At 37.2% G+C, this 15,581-nt stretch overlaps 3 protein-coding genes across 3 annotated transcripts; 2 read left to right on the plus strand and 1 right to left on the minus strand.

Annotated features, from left to right (window-relative positions):
• Positions 1 to 103: 103 nt before the first annotated feature.
• LOC126604852 (17.9 kDa class II heat shock protein-like) lies at positions 104 to 836 on the plus strand. The gene has a single exon (XM_050272163.1). It carries the CDS (start codon positions 355 to 357, stop codon positions 829 to 831), a length of 477 nt encoding a protein of 158 aa, XP_050128120.1. The 5' UTR covers positions 104 to 354; the 3' UTR covers positions 832 to 836.
• An 8,535-nt stretch (positions 837 to 9,371) lies between these two features.
• Positions 9,372 to 10,172, plus strand: LOC126604438 (17.1 kDa class II heat shock protein-like). Its single transcript, XM_050271689.1, has one exon. The coding sequence runs from the start codon at positions 9,510 to 9,512 to the stop codon at positions 9,978 to 9,980; it is 471 nt and encodes a 156-aa protein (XP_050127646.1). The 5' UTR covers positions 9,372 to 9,509; the 3' UTR covers positions 9,981 to 10,172.
• Positions 10,173 to 10,458: 286 nt separating this feature from the next.
• Positions 10,459 to 14,237, minus strand: LOC126604437 (25S rRNA (cytosine-C(5))-methyltransferase NSUN5). The gene is made up of 13 exons (XM_050271688.1): positions 13,953 to 14,237; positions 13,786 to 13,844; positions 13,652 to 13,702; positions 13,266 to 13,404; positions 12,960 to 13,045; positions 12,557 to 12,655; positions 12,355 to 12,408; positions 12,080 to 12,224; positions 11,805 to 11,866; positions 11,601 to 11,688; positions 11,290 to 11,373; positions 10,925 to 11,086; positions 10,459 to 10,840 (listed from the first exon to the last, which is right to left on the minus strand). Exons 1-13 carry the CDS (start codon positions 14,194 to 14,196, stop codon positions 10,596 to 10,598), a joined length of 1,518 nt encoding a protein of 505 aa, XP_050127645.1. The 5' UTR covers positions 14,197 to 14,237; the 3' UTR covers positions 10,459 to 10,595.
• Positions 14,238 to 15,581: the final 1,344 nt, after the last annotated feature.

The following is a 15,581-nucleotide window of genomic DNA, read 5'->3' on the forward strand; positions in this document are numbered from 1 at the left end:
CATGCACGTGTGCGGTGTATGCTTGCCACATCTGCTCATGCATTAGTATCAGCTCCGATAGCACCTGGCACGCGGATCCCAAACCTCTATATGAACTCCCACGTAGAAGATATCCAAGACAAAAACAACCGATCTCCATCTCCACGGAACAAGTGAAGAACAGACCACACAAACAGTTGTCAAATGTACAAATTACTCTTAATTTACAATTACCACCGCTTCATATTTTCCCTCATTCTATATAAACTCTCCAAAACCCTAGACAAACCCACCAAAAACAATCTCCATATATTTTCCACCTTAATTCGTTCAATCATTTTTCAGGAGTTTTATATCTGATCATCGTTGGAGGTGATGAGCCAGGTTATGAGCCTGAGGAACATGGGGTTCGATCCCAACCTTCTGGAGACCCTGCACGACTTGCTTGACTTCTCCGACGAGCAGAACCAGCAGAGCCACCTGACCCCTTCGCGCCAGTACGTCCGCGAGGCCAAGGCCATGGCCGCCACGCCCGCAGATGTGAAGGAGACTCCTAACGCCTACGTTTTTGTGGTGGATGTGCCTGGGCTGATATCGGATATGATTGATGTGAAGCTTGAGGAGGACAACGTTCTGGTGGTGAGCGGGGAGAGGAGGAGAGAGAAGGAAAAGGGTCAGGGGGTCAAGTATTTGAGGATGGAGAGGGGGCTCGGGGAGTATTTGAAGAAGTTTGTGCTGCCGGAAAATGCAGACACTGAGAAGATTTCGGCCGAGTGTCTTGACGGGGTGCTGACTGTCACCGTGGAGAAGAGGCCGCTACCCGAGCCTAAGAAATCGAAGACTATTCCTTAAGAATAAACTAAGGAAGACTTTGGATGCGGTTCTTAGTCATGAATATTCTTTGATTGAAACCTTATTAGTTTTTAATTTTTGATTGAGATCTCTGAAATTAATGTGATAATTTATTTCTATGTACGTTACTATTTTTTTTAAATTAAAAATTAGAAATTTTAGTTGTTTATATAAATGAGATTTTAAATTAAAAAACCATAATTTGTGGAATTAAAAATATTAAAATATAATCTACTATTGTGTGTGTGTAAACATGGGTACATTCATCAAAATTAACCAAAAAAATCAAAACATGGGTACATTCTTCCAAAATCACAACAAAAAAAAAGATATTAGGCTTAATAACATTAGTAAATTTCTTCGGTTAAACTTGACATAGATATATTTTAAAACCAAAGAAAAAAGAATGTACCCATATAAGTTTAAAAATGGATTAGAAAAAAATTGAATAGATTTTATATTAAAAAAATGGTACATTTTACATATAACAAATTTTTATATTTAAGAATGAGTACATTTTAAGATTAAAAAGTTTTACATGAATGGGTACATATAATTAGCATGGGTACATTTAGCAAAATAAAAAGTACAAATAAAAAAATATATGGGTACAAATACAAATAAGCTTTAAAAAATATGGGCACAAAAAGAAATTAATATATGAGTACAAATTAAAATTGAAAAGAAATTGGTACAAATTAAAAAAAAAATTACAAATTAAAAATGGATACAAACTAAAACTAAAAATATATGATAAAAAATTTAGTCATAAATATAAATATACTAATGGTAACATTTTTAACATTAAATGAATATATTTAGAAATAAAAAATATTTTATTATTGAAATAATTAATGATTTAATAATACCAAGGATCTTGATCAAAAATTGAAAATGAATAGGATTTTAATCAATGGAGTAGTAAAAGGAAGGATGAGAACCTAATTTTTCCATAAACTAAACTTAAAAGATTAATACACTAGCCAAGAATACAAGGATTAATCAACTAAATCATAATCTTTAAATTATGTATGTAATATAAGTGCAAGAACTGCAGCAATTATATTACACATACTTGCAGACACGTTCATGGATAAGAAGCCATGAAAACCTGCACACAACCTTCTTCTCTCTGCAAAACTTAATGCTTTCCAAGTTATAGGTAATTGGAACAATAAGAGCGTGTTTTGTGAGAGCAGGGGCTTATGGTTTTATACTACAAGACCTGGATCGCCCTATAATAATCCCACAAGAAATACAAGAATGCATTCTTTATAGCAATATGAGTCCTATAAATGAGCAAACACATGAGTCCTCAATATATCAATATGATTGGTTAACTCTTGTCAACATGATTTAGACTTATTTATAATATCAATTATCTCAAGACTTGTAAGAATCATAAATAATATCAATTATCTCAAGACTTGTAAGAATCATACTCATATTCTTACATTCTCCCACTTGAGTATGATTCATCACAATAGATAATCATCTCAAATTATTATAAAGGTGATCGCATAATTCATTCATCAACACACTAGTACATAGACACAACCAGCTTACATAAGTCAAAATAATGAATTTATAATTGCCTTTGGAACATAAAATACAGATTTAACTTACAAATGACAATGTTCAGTTCATGTTCATAGCAATGTATCTAAGCTCAAGAGTAAACCAAGATGTCTACTTCCACTCATATAGCCCAAAATTGATATAAAAATACCAAACATTCTTGACAGTAGGCTGTCAATTTAAAATTATTCATAATTGTATGAATAGCACAATTATATCAATCAATAACTTTATCATATCACCAAATTTTTTGGATAACAAAAGCTTAACCTCACATACAACTTACTTATGCATTTTAAAGTATTAAACTTAAGAATCTTTTCTGTTACATCGCATAATTAACTAAAAAGTCACAACATACTTAATTTGCACTTTGAAATTATGTGAACCAATATAGCAAAACCAAACTTATTTGTTCCCACTTATCTAGGCCATACTTAATACAACCAAGTTAAGTACAGGTTAATAGCAACTATATTAACTAAAAATCATTCCAACACAATGAATGACTAATCAGAATCCATATGGAAACCAAATTCGTTTCCTTTTGAATGCTAACATAATATGATCCTTCTCATTACTTAAACAAATTAAGTAACATAAATAATTCAACCAATTGCTTCAATAAAACCATAAAATGGTTTTTAAGCATCCAAATGAATTATAATGGCCGGCTTAAATACTCTTAGTCTTATGCTTACATTCGAACATATGATTCTCCTACTTAAGCATAAGTATAATGTACTGCATAGCCGATAAGGAAACCAGAGATATGAACCAATTGGTTCCCAGTTGCTCACCAATTGCATAATCTCAGTTTAGTCATATACACCTAAACCATTATGCAAACAGTCTATGTATCAAAAGATAGTCACAATCCATTCGGAAAAACTTATCTCACATAAACCCAAAATCACTAGTTTCAACAATGATCAAAATCAGAATAGCAAGCACAATATTTTTGCATTCAATTTGATCCTAACTAGTTCAATATCCATCGAGCAAGATCAACTAAAAATTGATAATGTTTGGACATAGAAGCACAAGTTATCTCGATTAAAACGAGATAATCAAGATCTCAACTTTTCAACAATATGATTTACATATAATAATTCTTTAACAAGATTGACATGTGTCATAATTCAATATAGTCCAAAAATCAATTGCAAAAATACTAATTGACGCTTCAAAATCTCAAACAATTCCAATCAATGGAAAACCCATAAGTTGTCAAAATTTCAAAATTAATATCTTATGAACTTTGAGATCGCATAAGATATAAATTAAAGGATACATACCAATTAATCAGCAAATTTTCATTAAGAGCAGCTGAAGCAAACGAGAAACGAAAATTCCATACCAAATCTTGCCAATTGATGAGTTCCACTATCACAGCGAAATAGAATGCATTCTTGCCAATCAACGCTTCACCAAAACAATTTATATCATTCCATACAAGGTATAAATACAAGAGCCTTCACATGTTTTTGGTTATACACTGCAAAAATTGACATTTATCGAATCCAAAGATTCCTAACTCCACCATTCATATGTACGGCAACACCCCCAAAACATATTATATGTAGTCTAACCAAAACTAGGGATATGAATTATACTTTTTTTTTTAATAATTCAAAACAGACCAATGCATTTAATTATATGTATCATAAATACAAACAATGGCATCCAAATTCCATTAGTTTAATATTAGGAACGCTTGGTCATTAAGCATACTTGCCCAGACAATATCAATTCATGGAGTACTCGTGCAGTCAGATTGATTCCATTCCAAATTGATATTCATCATATATGTCCCAAAATAAACAAACAAAAGAGAACGATAAGTGATGTATATGAACACGTTTTATCCTCCACCAAGACTAATTTAATCAGAACTATACTCTTTAATGAAAAATAAAGAGTATACATAGACTAAATGTTACACTAACTTATTTATGCATCAAAAGATGATTTCAAACATCCCACATAAATCACAAGTTGGCATCCATAGGGATTTCGAGTTTAATCATGCCCTCACAGTATATAATTAAACAGGTATACTCGAAATAGCAAAAGCCCTAATTCATCATGCTCAAACTCATCACACTATAATCATGCGTATAAGAGAACAATTAATCATGCATGATACAGTGAACCAAGTTACCTGAATGCATCATTGGATCCATATTCGTCAACCCGATTGCAATTCCTTGGCTCCAAATAAATGAAACAAATTATCCATCAATGCTTGAGACCCATCCATGCAGATTGCCTTCATTGCAGACAACCGTAGAACCCATATCATTGAGAGTCAGCAATAAACCAATGTCTTGCCTCCACTTCTTGTAATTACTTCCCCAATGGGAATAAGCACACTTGCAAGATTAAGTGAAATTGCAGACAATTGAAATCTCAAAAGGAGAACCAAAAGTTCTTGATTTCAATCTACTTTCACTTAATGCACACTGATATGAACCAACTTAGTCATTGTTTGTACCATACTTGACCAATCCCGAAACTACCGGGCACCGGTCAACGTTATACCGTCAAGGACCCAGAAGAGTTTCCCTCCAACCAGAAGGCCAATCACAGCGCGACACGTGTCGACATCAAAAGCCAATCATAGCGCGACACGTGTCAACAACTGAAGCCAATCACAACACGACACGTGTCAATGTCAGAACAAAGCTAGAAACTCTCTTCTATAAAATGAGATCATTCTCCCACAATATTTCCTAATGTCATTTGTACTAAATCATTCACTTGTACTCACTAAAAGAGAACTTGAACCTATGTACTTATGTAAACCCTTCACAATTAATGAGAACTCATCTACTCTGTGGACGTAGCCAATCTGGGTGAACCACATACATCTTGTGTTTGCTTCCCTATCTCTATCCATGTACATACTTATCCACACTAGTGACCGGAGCAATCTAGTGAAGGTCACAAACTTAACACTTTCTGTTGTACCAAAGTCCCCACTGATTTTGTGCATCAACAGTCATATATATAGATTTTTCATCATGAATGAAAAGTATATATAGATTAAACAACTAATCAGTGAAGGGATAACTCTTAATGCAGATGTAGATTTCAGTTTCAATTAAAACCGAAAACAATAAAACAACGAATAAGTCAATATCAATATGAAGAATCAGAAAGATAACACGATCTTCGTTCAATGATTTTTAACAACATAATTAGTTTATCTGAATACAAGTTTATTCATTACACTAATAATACAAGGAGGATTAATAAACCAAAATCACCTCAATCTGCAGACATCATAATCAACACAGCGGAAGCAATAATTTCAAAAATCAGAATTATGATGTTTAAGAGAGATGATCAAATAAGCAAGCATGAAAAAGTTTTCTCAACCCCATATTGACAAAACACGAGTTTCTCCCTTTCCAGACTGACCACGGTCAAAAATTGAACTAAAGGTTATTTCTTAAACGATGTCATACCACTTGTCCTTAAAAACCAATTAAACGGACTTCTTCTTCAAACTAGTTCGTTTTTGCAGTTTTTTAGGAACCAATTTATGATCGAATTTAGTTGTAAAATCCAATGGCTATGATACCACATGTAAGAATAAACTAGACTTAAAAGATTAATACATTAGCCAAGAACACAAGGATTAATCAACTAAATCACAATCCTTAAATTATGTATGTAGTATAAGTGCAAGAACTGCATCAATTATATTACACATACTTGCAGACCCGTTCATGGATAAGAAGCCATGAAAACCTGCACACAACCTTCTCCTCTCTGCAAAACTCAAGGCTCTCCAAGTTATAGGTAATTGGAACAATAAGAGCGTGTTTTGTGAGAGCAGGGGCTTGTGGTTTTATACTACAAGATCTGGATTGCCCTATAACAATCCCACAAAAAATACAAGACTGCATTCCTTATATCAATATGAGTCCTATAAATGAGCAAACACAAGAGTCCTCAATATACCAATATGATTGGTTAACTCTTGTCAACATGATTTAGACTTATTTATAATATCAATTATCTCAAGACTTGTAAGAATCATATTGATACTCTTACATATTCAAGTCCAAATAAGCAATGGTCAAGGCGGTGGCCAGGAAGGCAAAGTTGGCCAAAGCGGCAGTCAAGAATGGCAAGGCAGTGGCCAAGGAAAACATGGTCAAGGTGGCGGCCAAGGGGGACAAGGTGGTGGTCAAGAATGGCAAGGAGGACGCCAAGGTGGTGGTCAAGGGGGATAGGGTGGTGGTCAAGAATGGCAAGGGGGACGCCAAGGTGGTGGTCAAGAATGGCAAGGAAGACGCCAAGGTGGTGGTCAAGAGGGGCAAGGTGGAAGCCAAGGCGGGCAAGGAGAAGAAGGGAAAGTTGCGGAGCCGCGTTGCGGCTTGCTCTAATGGTCTGCACGATCAGTTTGTGGAGTGATTTTTTAATGTGACCGTCACACGAGATGGTACACCATAGGTTCATATATAAATAGTGGGTTATGTGTGTTAAAAGGTTAATAACTTACAAATTAAAGTTTTACACCATTTGCATAGAAACACGTGATATACCATTTGTATTCCTGTCACAATTAAAAATTTCTCCAGTTTGTGATTGCTCACCATTGGTGATGGTAAGTGTGTAAATAAAGTTGCATGCATTCATGCACGCATCGTACCTTATGGTTTTCTGTGTCTGTAATTTCGCATGCTTTGGTCATGTCTACCTCACTAGGTTTTTGCCTTTTGGGTTTTCACAAAAATAAGAGAAAGGAAGGAAAGCTTGGATGTGGTCCTGAGCACGAAGAAATTTTTAATTGTGATAAGAACACGGATGGTACACTACGTGTTTTTATGTAAGTATGGAAAATATATTTTTTAAGTTATGAACTTTTTGACACACATATCCCACTATTTATGTAATAACACGTAGTGTACCATCCCGTGTGACGGTCATACTAAAAATCTCTCCTGAGCATGTCGGTATGTATTGCAGTCTTCCTTCTGGTATATGTATGCTTAGTGTCGTGTCGTTTAATATGTGGATCTATAATAAACACATTATGTGGATTTATAATGTAATTTCAGTGTTTACATTTGAAATTATTAGGTAATACGTTTGGTCGTGTTCATTATTTATATAGCTGGACTTGAATCAATTTTATCGCTGCAAAACAAAATTAAAAAAGGAATTAAATAGATAAAAAAACTACTGCCCACCCTGAGTGGCAGTCCGACAAGTAGTCGATCCCGGCCTCCAACCCGACATCCATCTGTCTGTCGTCCCTCCCTTTCATTTCTTCTCATTCTCGCGTATCTGTTTGATAATGATTTTGTGGTCATATATGTGCATGGTTTTGTGGTCATGTGTTATTTGCGAATGATGCATGTTGCGTTAATGTCTGTCTCACGCTCTTAATACGAGTATCATGAGTGAAACTATATATTAGCGAAATAAGTGTACTGGTTAAGCGTTGCAAATCAAGTACTAGTGAAACTATACATATGCTACTTCCTTATGTCAAATCAAATTTAGAAATCCCTATCACCATTTTTCTTCGGCTGCACATTGTTTTGCGGTTCTTATAAATTATAACATTAGTTTGTATAATAACATGTGATGTTCAAACTCTTTTAGGTACATATAAATCTCTCCTAATTTAGAGTTGCCTTGCCTCGCTGGCTCACAATTAACTAAAAGACTGGTTATGGTGAATAAAATTAGAGTGATCATTTTTACACTATTTATGGAGGTTCACTCAACTTCTTATCCCCATATATATATATATATAGGTAAAAGCTTATTTTATTAAACACCAACAACAAGCATACATCACACCAGGCCCAAAGAGTACTTATCAACAAACAAAAGTAGGCCTAAAACACTAGAAAATACAAAATGAGCCCAAAAACAGTTAGGCCCAAATTTAACATCAAGCATCTAAGACCAGAAGCTTCAACAGCTTTCCACAGCTTTCTTCACCATTCTAGTGCCAATCAATCCATATGATTCCTTGTCCACCGCCAAGCACCGCCTCAACAGACGCCATATAAACCCTGATTTGCTACCTGAGCACAACCATAAATTAGGGATAGCCGACAACTAAGCGAGAGAAGCTAATTATCAATATGAAGCTCTTGGAAACCCATGAACGACATTGTTGGAACTGACATACAACAAAGAGAAAGTGGTGGTGTTGCACACACCCGAGCTGGTGGATGTGCTGGAAGTCTACGCACGATCTTAGTAGGATGCATGGAAGAAGATCGGAGCAAGAAAGAGCCATGAAGAGTAATACCCCGGAGATAGAGGAAAAGAAAAGATCGGAGTAGAAATTTGGGAGACAAAGCAGTAGAAGCTAGGAAAACAAAAGAGAAAGAAAGTAAGAAGGAAACGGTAACCGACCCTCGGCCGAAGCTAGGGCAGGCATCACCAAGTTTTCTTTGGTTTGAACGCCTCACACAGAAACTAAGAATACCTCTCAACTTGAGAGAAAAGCTCTCACCATGGGAAGAATTTTTTTTCTCCTTATCTATATAATTTGAACTTAGAAAAATACCACTAAAGTTTCTAACCTTAAAAAAACGAAAAATACCTTTAGTTGGCAATTAAAATGTCCATTTAATTTTTATTTGGTATTCGAACCGTTATTAGCATTTTAAAAATCTCATTTGGCACATTCACAAATGTAATATGTCTAGTTATAAAAATTTTAGATTGCAAAATAAAATATTGGAATGCCACCAATAATCCTCTTTATTATTTAATACTATTTTCCAAATATCGTCCTTTTTATTTTCCCAAAAAATCTGGAGAATGACTAAAGAAGCACTGCCTTTAGTAAAAGTTTTAAACCTTCCAAACCGTTCTAGACGCTCATAGAAGAATTAGAATTTAGACGAACCTACTGGAACCCCCTGCTATATTCCCCGTGTCTCCAGAACCTTCCTTCTTCCCTTCCCGCTAACCCGCGTCCCCCGCTCAACTCCTCCTATAAGTACGCATCCACCGCCCCCCTCCATCACAGCGACTAGAAATTCCTACTCAAAAGTTCACCAAAGCCTGCAAATCAACACCGAAAAGCGAAAATTCCACCCACCAAGAAGCGAAGAATGGACATCAGAATCCCCGGTTTTGATGCCCCACTCTTCTCCACACTGCAGCACATCATGGACGTCGCCGACGACGCCGAGAAGTCATTCAACGCCCCCACCCGGACCTACGTCCGCGACGCCAAGGCGATGGCCGCGACGCCAGCCGACGTCAAGGAGTACCCTAACTCCTACGTGTTCGTGGTGGACATGCCAGGGTTGAAGTCCGGGGACATAAAGGTCCAGGTGGAGGACGACAATGTACTTCTGATCAGCGGCGAGAGGAAGCGGGAGGAGGAAAAGGAAGGGGTTAAGTACGTGAGGATGGAGAGGAGGGTTGGCAAGTTCATGAGGAAGTTTGTGCTGCCGGAGAATGCGAATGTAGATGCGATTTCTGCTGTTTGCCAGGATGGGGTTCTGACTGTGACGGTTGAGAAGCTGCCGCCACCGGAGCCAAAGAAGCCGAAGACAATCGAGGTCAAGATCGGTTGAGACTTTAGAGTGCTGTTCCTGTGATTTGGGTTCTGAGAGTAATCATGCGGGGACTATAAATTAATGGTTTGCGGGTAGATTTTAGTGCTTCGTTGTAATTACTGAATGTGTGTACGTGTTTTCTTCGTGTTTTGGTGTTCCAAGCATGTTTGGTTTTTCAGGTCAATGAAGCATATCGTGTATTAATACCTACTTCAATCTCTGTTAATCCTTTCGATTTCTGTTGGTATCTTTAACAGAATCTGCAAAAAAAATGTGCATTAGCGGAATAAATGACGCGAATAATTGAAGGAAGTGATATTTACACATCTCATTTTCCTTCTTACACATCTTTTTAATTTTCGATCCGATATCTTCTTAATTTTTGAATTTTCGATCCGACATCTTCTTAATTTTTGATCGTCAGATCTGATTAACCGAAGAAGATCAACGAATAGAAATTATCAAAAGGTATATGAGAAGTAAAATAAGAGTATGGTTGGACCCGAATAATTGAATCATCGGACAACAAATTACACATCATATGAAGAACAGAATCGTAGGTTTAGTTTGTCTCAACTACTACAAAATTTTGATTAGAAGAAAGGCTTTTGAAACAATGGTGAGTTAGATGTTTCAACAACAATGGCAATGACTGTGAATGTGTTTGGAATTATTACGCCACATCCGTTGCGCATGTGTCCACGTTTTAAACAGATTGAGATGAGGTACTGCATAATTTCTCTGCCTCTTCGAGGCTTCGGTGGCGTCTCTGCCGGTTCCATTAGGCGCCTCCTGTTGGTTGCTGGAGCTCCTGGAAAACAGAGCGATGAAGAAGCCTTCTTTGTCCTCCTTCGGATCGGTCCTAATCAAGCATTCGGCTGCAAGGGCAAGATAACGGCAGTGATTGAGACGCTATCTGAACATGTTGTCACATTTTGTCAAGATTTAAGGATGCTACTTACCGCCCTCGATAACGGGGAGACCACGGCGGTGCCATTTCGGGAAGGGGGTTTCCAGTTGGAAACCATTGGATGCAGCAAGTGGTAGCACAGATTTAACGACATCTTCGTTTTCGACTTGGTTGACAGAGCATGTGCTGTAAACGACTCTCTCCACCTCCGGAACTGGCAAAAGCGGTACACATCAATTCATATGATTGAAATAAATCGGATTATTAACAAATTGAACAAAGCAAGCAGTAGATAATTGGTATCTGAGCGACTACTGGATAGAAAGGATCAAGTTTTGGCCACGATTTTGTGATTCAGAAAACGTTTTTTTTCCCTCACATTTTTAGGTAAACAACTGATGGTAGAAACAAACTTACAAGATAAAGCATGAGCCAGTGCTTTTCTCTGAAAGGCAGCGAGCTTGTTAAGTCTTTCTGTGCTGGCAAAATCGGCACCCTGACCTACGTATTTCAAAAGAACATAGATGTTCGATCAATTCGTAACTCTGCACAAGCAGACTAATGATCTGGGAACGTTAAATAAGCTTCCATGCATATTGAATAAGAGTTACGCACATCTTGCGACAGCGTAAATTTTTTTTTTTTAATTTTTTTGTTGGTCGGATATACCGGTAGAAATATCTAATTGGGTAAAATTCAGCAATTACAAGAAGCTATCTAAAGGGCACCTGGAGCAGAAGATGGGAGCAAATGATCTAATCTTGCAGAAGCAGTCCCAGATCCAGAGCAGGAAGGATCTAAAAGAATGGCCCGGACCTGTAACATTGAATTTTGTTGTAAGCATGAAGGGAATGTATTTGAAACATTGTAAAATGCGAGTTTGCAACCAAGAGGAGAAAAGTAACGACGGTTTGGAAGTTAAGTCTTCTAACCTTGGAAAATTGAGGATCTTCAGGGTTTAAGTCTAAGAAATCTCCATGCACAACCTTAATATCTAAGCCCAAGTTAAGTCAAATGGCTTATTATGATAAGTTAATGCTACAATAGCACAAGATATGATCAGCGACCGGCATAATCTAAACATTATAAACATAAACATAACGATGTATCATATTTCAGATTACTCGTTAGATTGCCGTAGTTCCACTACTTTCAAGGAAAAGAGAACAAACAGAAAGTAAACGGAAAGATGAAGGCAGAAGGATACTAGAAGCACCAGAAAGTCTGATAGTCTCTTTTAAACGTTTAACCCTTTCTTCATTCAGTTCACATGCTATCACTTTTCCCTCTCTTCTCATAAGAGCTGCAAGGTGCACAGTTTTGTTTCCAGGAGCCGAGCATGCATCAAGAACCTTCAAAGGAAATCATATTTAATTGGCGTAAACTGTGGTATAATCTTAAAACCAAAACTCAATACAACTGACGCAAAACATTAACCCAACTTAAGTTCATAATAATTAGCGATGTACAAACTTTACCGACCTCCCATCCTGGTTTCGGAGCAAGGGCTGCAGCCACCATAGAGCTTGCCTTTCCCTGTTAAAGAAATGGTTAAAACATAACTCATCCAGATAAAAGATAAATGGATCCTTCACGATTTAGACAATTTTCTACATCATCCTTCAACAAGGTTGGTTGAAATTTTAAGAGGAAAGTACTAATAACAATATTAGATAATTCTTACTTGCATAAAAATACTTCCATCCTTTATTAGAGGATGATCGTGAAGATCACTACCCGGTGGAAGAACCAACAAGTCAGGAACCAAGTCATCCTTTTGAACCTATGTAAGAAAAAAACTGTCTCAGTAACACGGCAAAGAAACTACAGAAGACAAACGCATAACAAAGCACACAACACATTCTTTCTCAACGTTCAAAATTGGTCTTTGCAACACATTCATTTGATATTAGGTTATCGGCAATTGCCAAACACCCGAGTTGCGGCTTCACATGTTTAATTCAGTAAAGATAGCCTAGTCTGATGTTTCACCCATTCCACCATAAGATTACCTTTAAATTTTGTGATGTACACTTGAACGTAATTACATTCTTATAAAACATTAACGACAAAGTTTGAGGAAATACCTGAAATTGCTTCTTTAATTCGAGTAAGGCAGTGTCAACATCCATTTTCAGAGTATTTACTCGAACATGACGAGGTATTGAGATATCTGCAACACGCCAATGGTGTTAGAACGAAAGGTAACATCAGTCCGCATCCTAAGATGAAAGGTAACATCAGTCCGCATCCTAACAGTTTAAGATTTCCCTTGGATTCTATGAAATGAACATTGCAAAGCATTCTGTTTCTACCAATTCCACTATGGTAGTATACAATTGAAGAGATGGAATAACAGGATGAAACTAAAAACACTGTAAAATCACACACACCGGGAATTTCATAAAGAGCTATCAAGTCTTCAACTTTCTTCACTTTTTTCTTCACCAAAAGCCGAGCCAGTGCGGACTGCAGAGCTTCTTGGCGACGCATGAGATACTTCTCCGCATCACCTATTGCAGATGAACTCACCTGTATATAAATTTAAAGGAAACTAATGAAAAGAGCTTCAAAACTTTGAGTTTTAACGATAAGAACAAAATAAAGGGTAAAGTGAATAGTACCAAGATTGCTTTTATAGTGTAAAAATATGATTTTCGTTAAAATAAACAATATCAGAAGCTTTTCGTTAATTCACATTTCACCTCAAAAATTGACCACAATCACAAAATTAGGGGCAGAAAATCAAATGCTGTTTCAAGTTCATAACGAATATTACCTGACCGAAAAGGATGTCGTAGGTGACTATGTAAACCAACTCATCTTGCTTCTGCAACATCAGAATTAAGCAATTCAGTGCCTGAGAGTTCAAATTGCTTGTTATTATGAATAAAAAAGAAGACGTTTTGATACCTTCCACTTGCTATTCAGTACTTCGGCAGCATTCAAGACCTCTTGGATAATCTGAAGATCTGAAATCAGCAGGAAAATCAAATTTTCTCGGCAGCCAAACAGAAAGTAAGCCAATAAAAAATAACTTCACTTTGCATTTCTGAAGGCGGTGAGAGTTGTAAACTTACATTTTAGGGTTTGGCAAACCAAAGCGAAAGTGCCTTTCTTGTTCCTGACTGAGGGACTGTAAACGAGAGACTTGATGGTGCCGACGGACCGCTTCTTGGCGTCGCCTTGGAGGACGAGCTTCAATACCTTCGCAGCCTCTCTCCGGGAGAAGTAAGCCGACCTCTCCATGTTTAAACGACGCCGGTTTTCTGACTTATCGGCGGCTGCAGGCGGCGGGCCCGCTTTGTGCTTTAGGCGCGCCATCGCTCACGGTAAGAGCACACACAGAAAGGGGCGGTAGGAAACCACTGCATATATGTAACCCTTCTGCAAACGACGTCGCTTGTTTAGAAAGGGTAAACTTGTAGGGGCAATTTTGTAATAAACTTTTATAGAGTAGGGCTTAGTAGTCCCTTTACACACCCACGGACCAAAAATATGATTTTTTATAGAACTTTTCAGCCCGTCGGACATGGAGCGAAACTCTCAAATGTCGTTATACAATTAGAGTTAAAAAAAATTCAAGTGTTTGTCCAATTAAAAAAGAGATTGTTTTGTTTCATCTTATGTTAGGACATATTGAAATATCTCTAAAAAAATAACCCTGTGGGGGCTCTAGGATGTGGTGAAACACTGATAGCGAAGGCTGTCGCTAAGATCAGTCATTATTGATGTCTCTTATTGGATTTCTTTGTTAGTTGTGGTATTTTATTTAGTTTCTAGAAAAAAATGTTGGCGAACTCATTACATTGCCATGGTTTAGGGTTTAGTGTTTAGGGACTACGGGCAAACATGAGTGTCTTGTCCTGGGGTGTCTAATATTTCATAGTTTTCATGTAAGAAGTGTCCCTCAAATTGTAGCTTTTCTAATGTGTTTTTCCGCTCAATTATTGGCAGGTGGATGCTTTGACAACAAAGCGGGGCGACAACGAAGGGGGAGGGGTTAATGAGCGGCTAGTAAACCAGGCAATGCAATCTCGACCCGATTCATGCTCATCAAGACACGATGCACACGCTCGATCGTATATCGCTCATTTGTGGATAAAGTGAACTCACTCACCTTCTACAGTCGCAGTTGCTTGTAGAGTTAGATGGTGGAAACGAGAGACGGGGTGTGTTTGTTATCTGTGCCACTAATAGGTACAACCAATTGTTCATACGTTTTCAGTTTCTATGATCCTGAATCAATGATTACCAATATGCAGGTTCTACAAATTGTTATATGTTTTGGCAGACCTGATATGTATCTTGCACTGCCAGTTTGTCCATGAAAAATCTATTACTCTATGTATTAATCCTGCTAAGTTAATAAAGCTGCTATGGCTGCTCTAAAAGAGAAACGGTTACCTAAAGACAGCCGAATCAGCGGATTTCCGTGGATTATAAAACAAACTCACTTTCAGCAAGAACAGCTTGAAATCGGACCGTCTGTACAGTCAAAGTTGATAAGTTTATTCACACATGCTTAGTACCTACCCGTTAACAAACAATCGTTTCTTACTTTGATTCCCATAAAGCGGCTTATTCGATATAGTTTTTCATTGCTTGTCCGGAGCAGCAAACTAGGTTCTACTGGAAATTTGGAGAGGGCCTCGAAGCACGAAGATGAAGCACAAATATGTTACACACACACGAGTTTGTTGCAGATG

The sequence above is a fragment of the Malus sylvestris genome, chromosome 15, assembly GCF_916048215.2.
Source record: "Malus sylvestris chromosome 15, drMalSylv7.2, whole genome shotgun sequence".
Classification (NCBI taxonomy): Eukaryota; Viridiplantae; Streptophyta; class Magnoliopsida; order Rosales; family Rosaceae; genus Malus; species Malus sylvestris.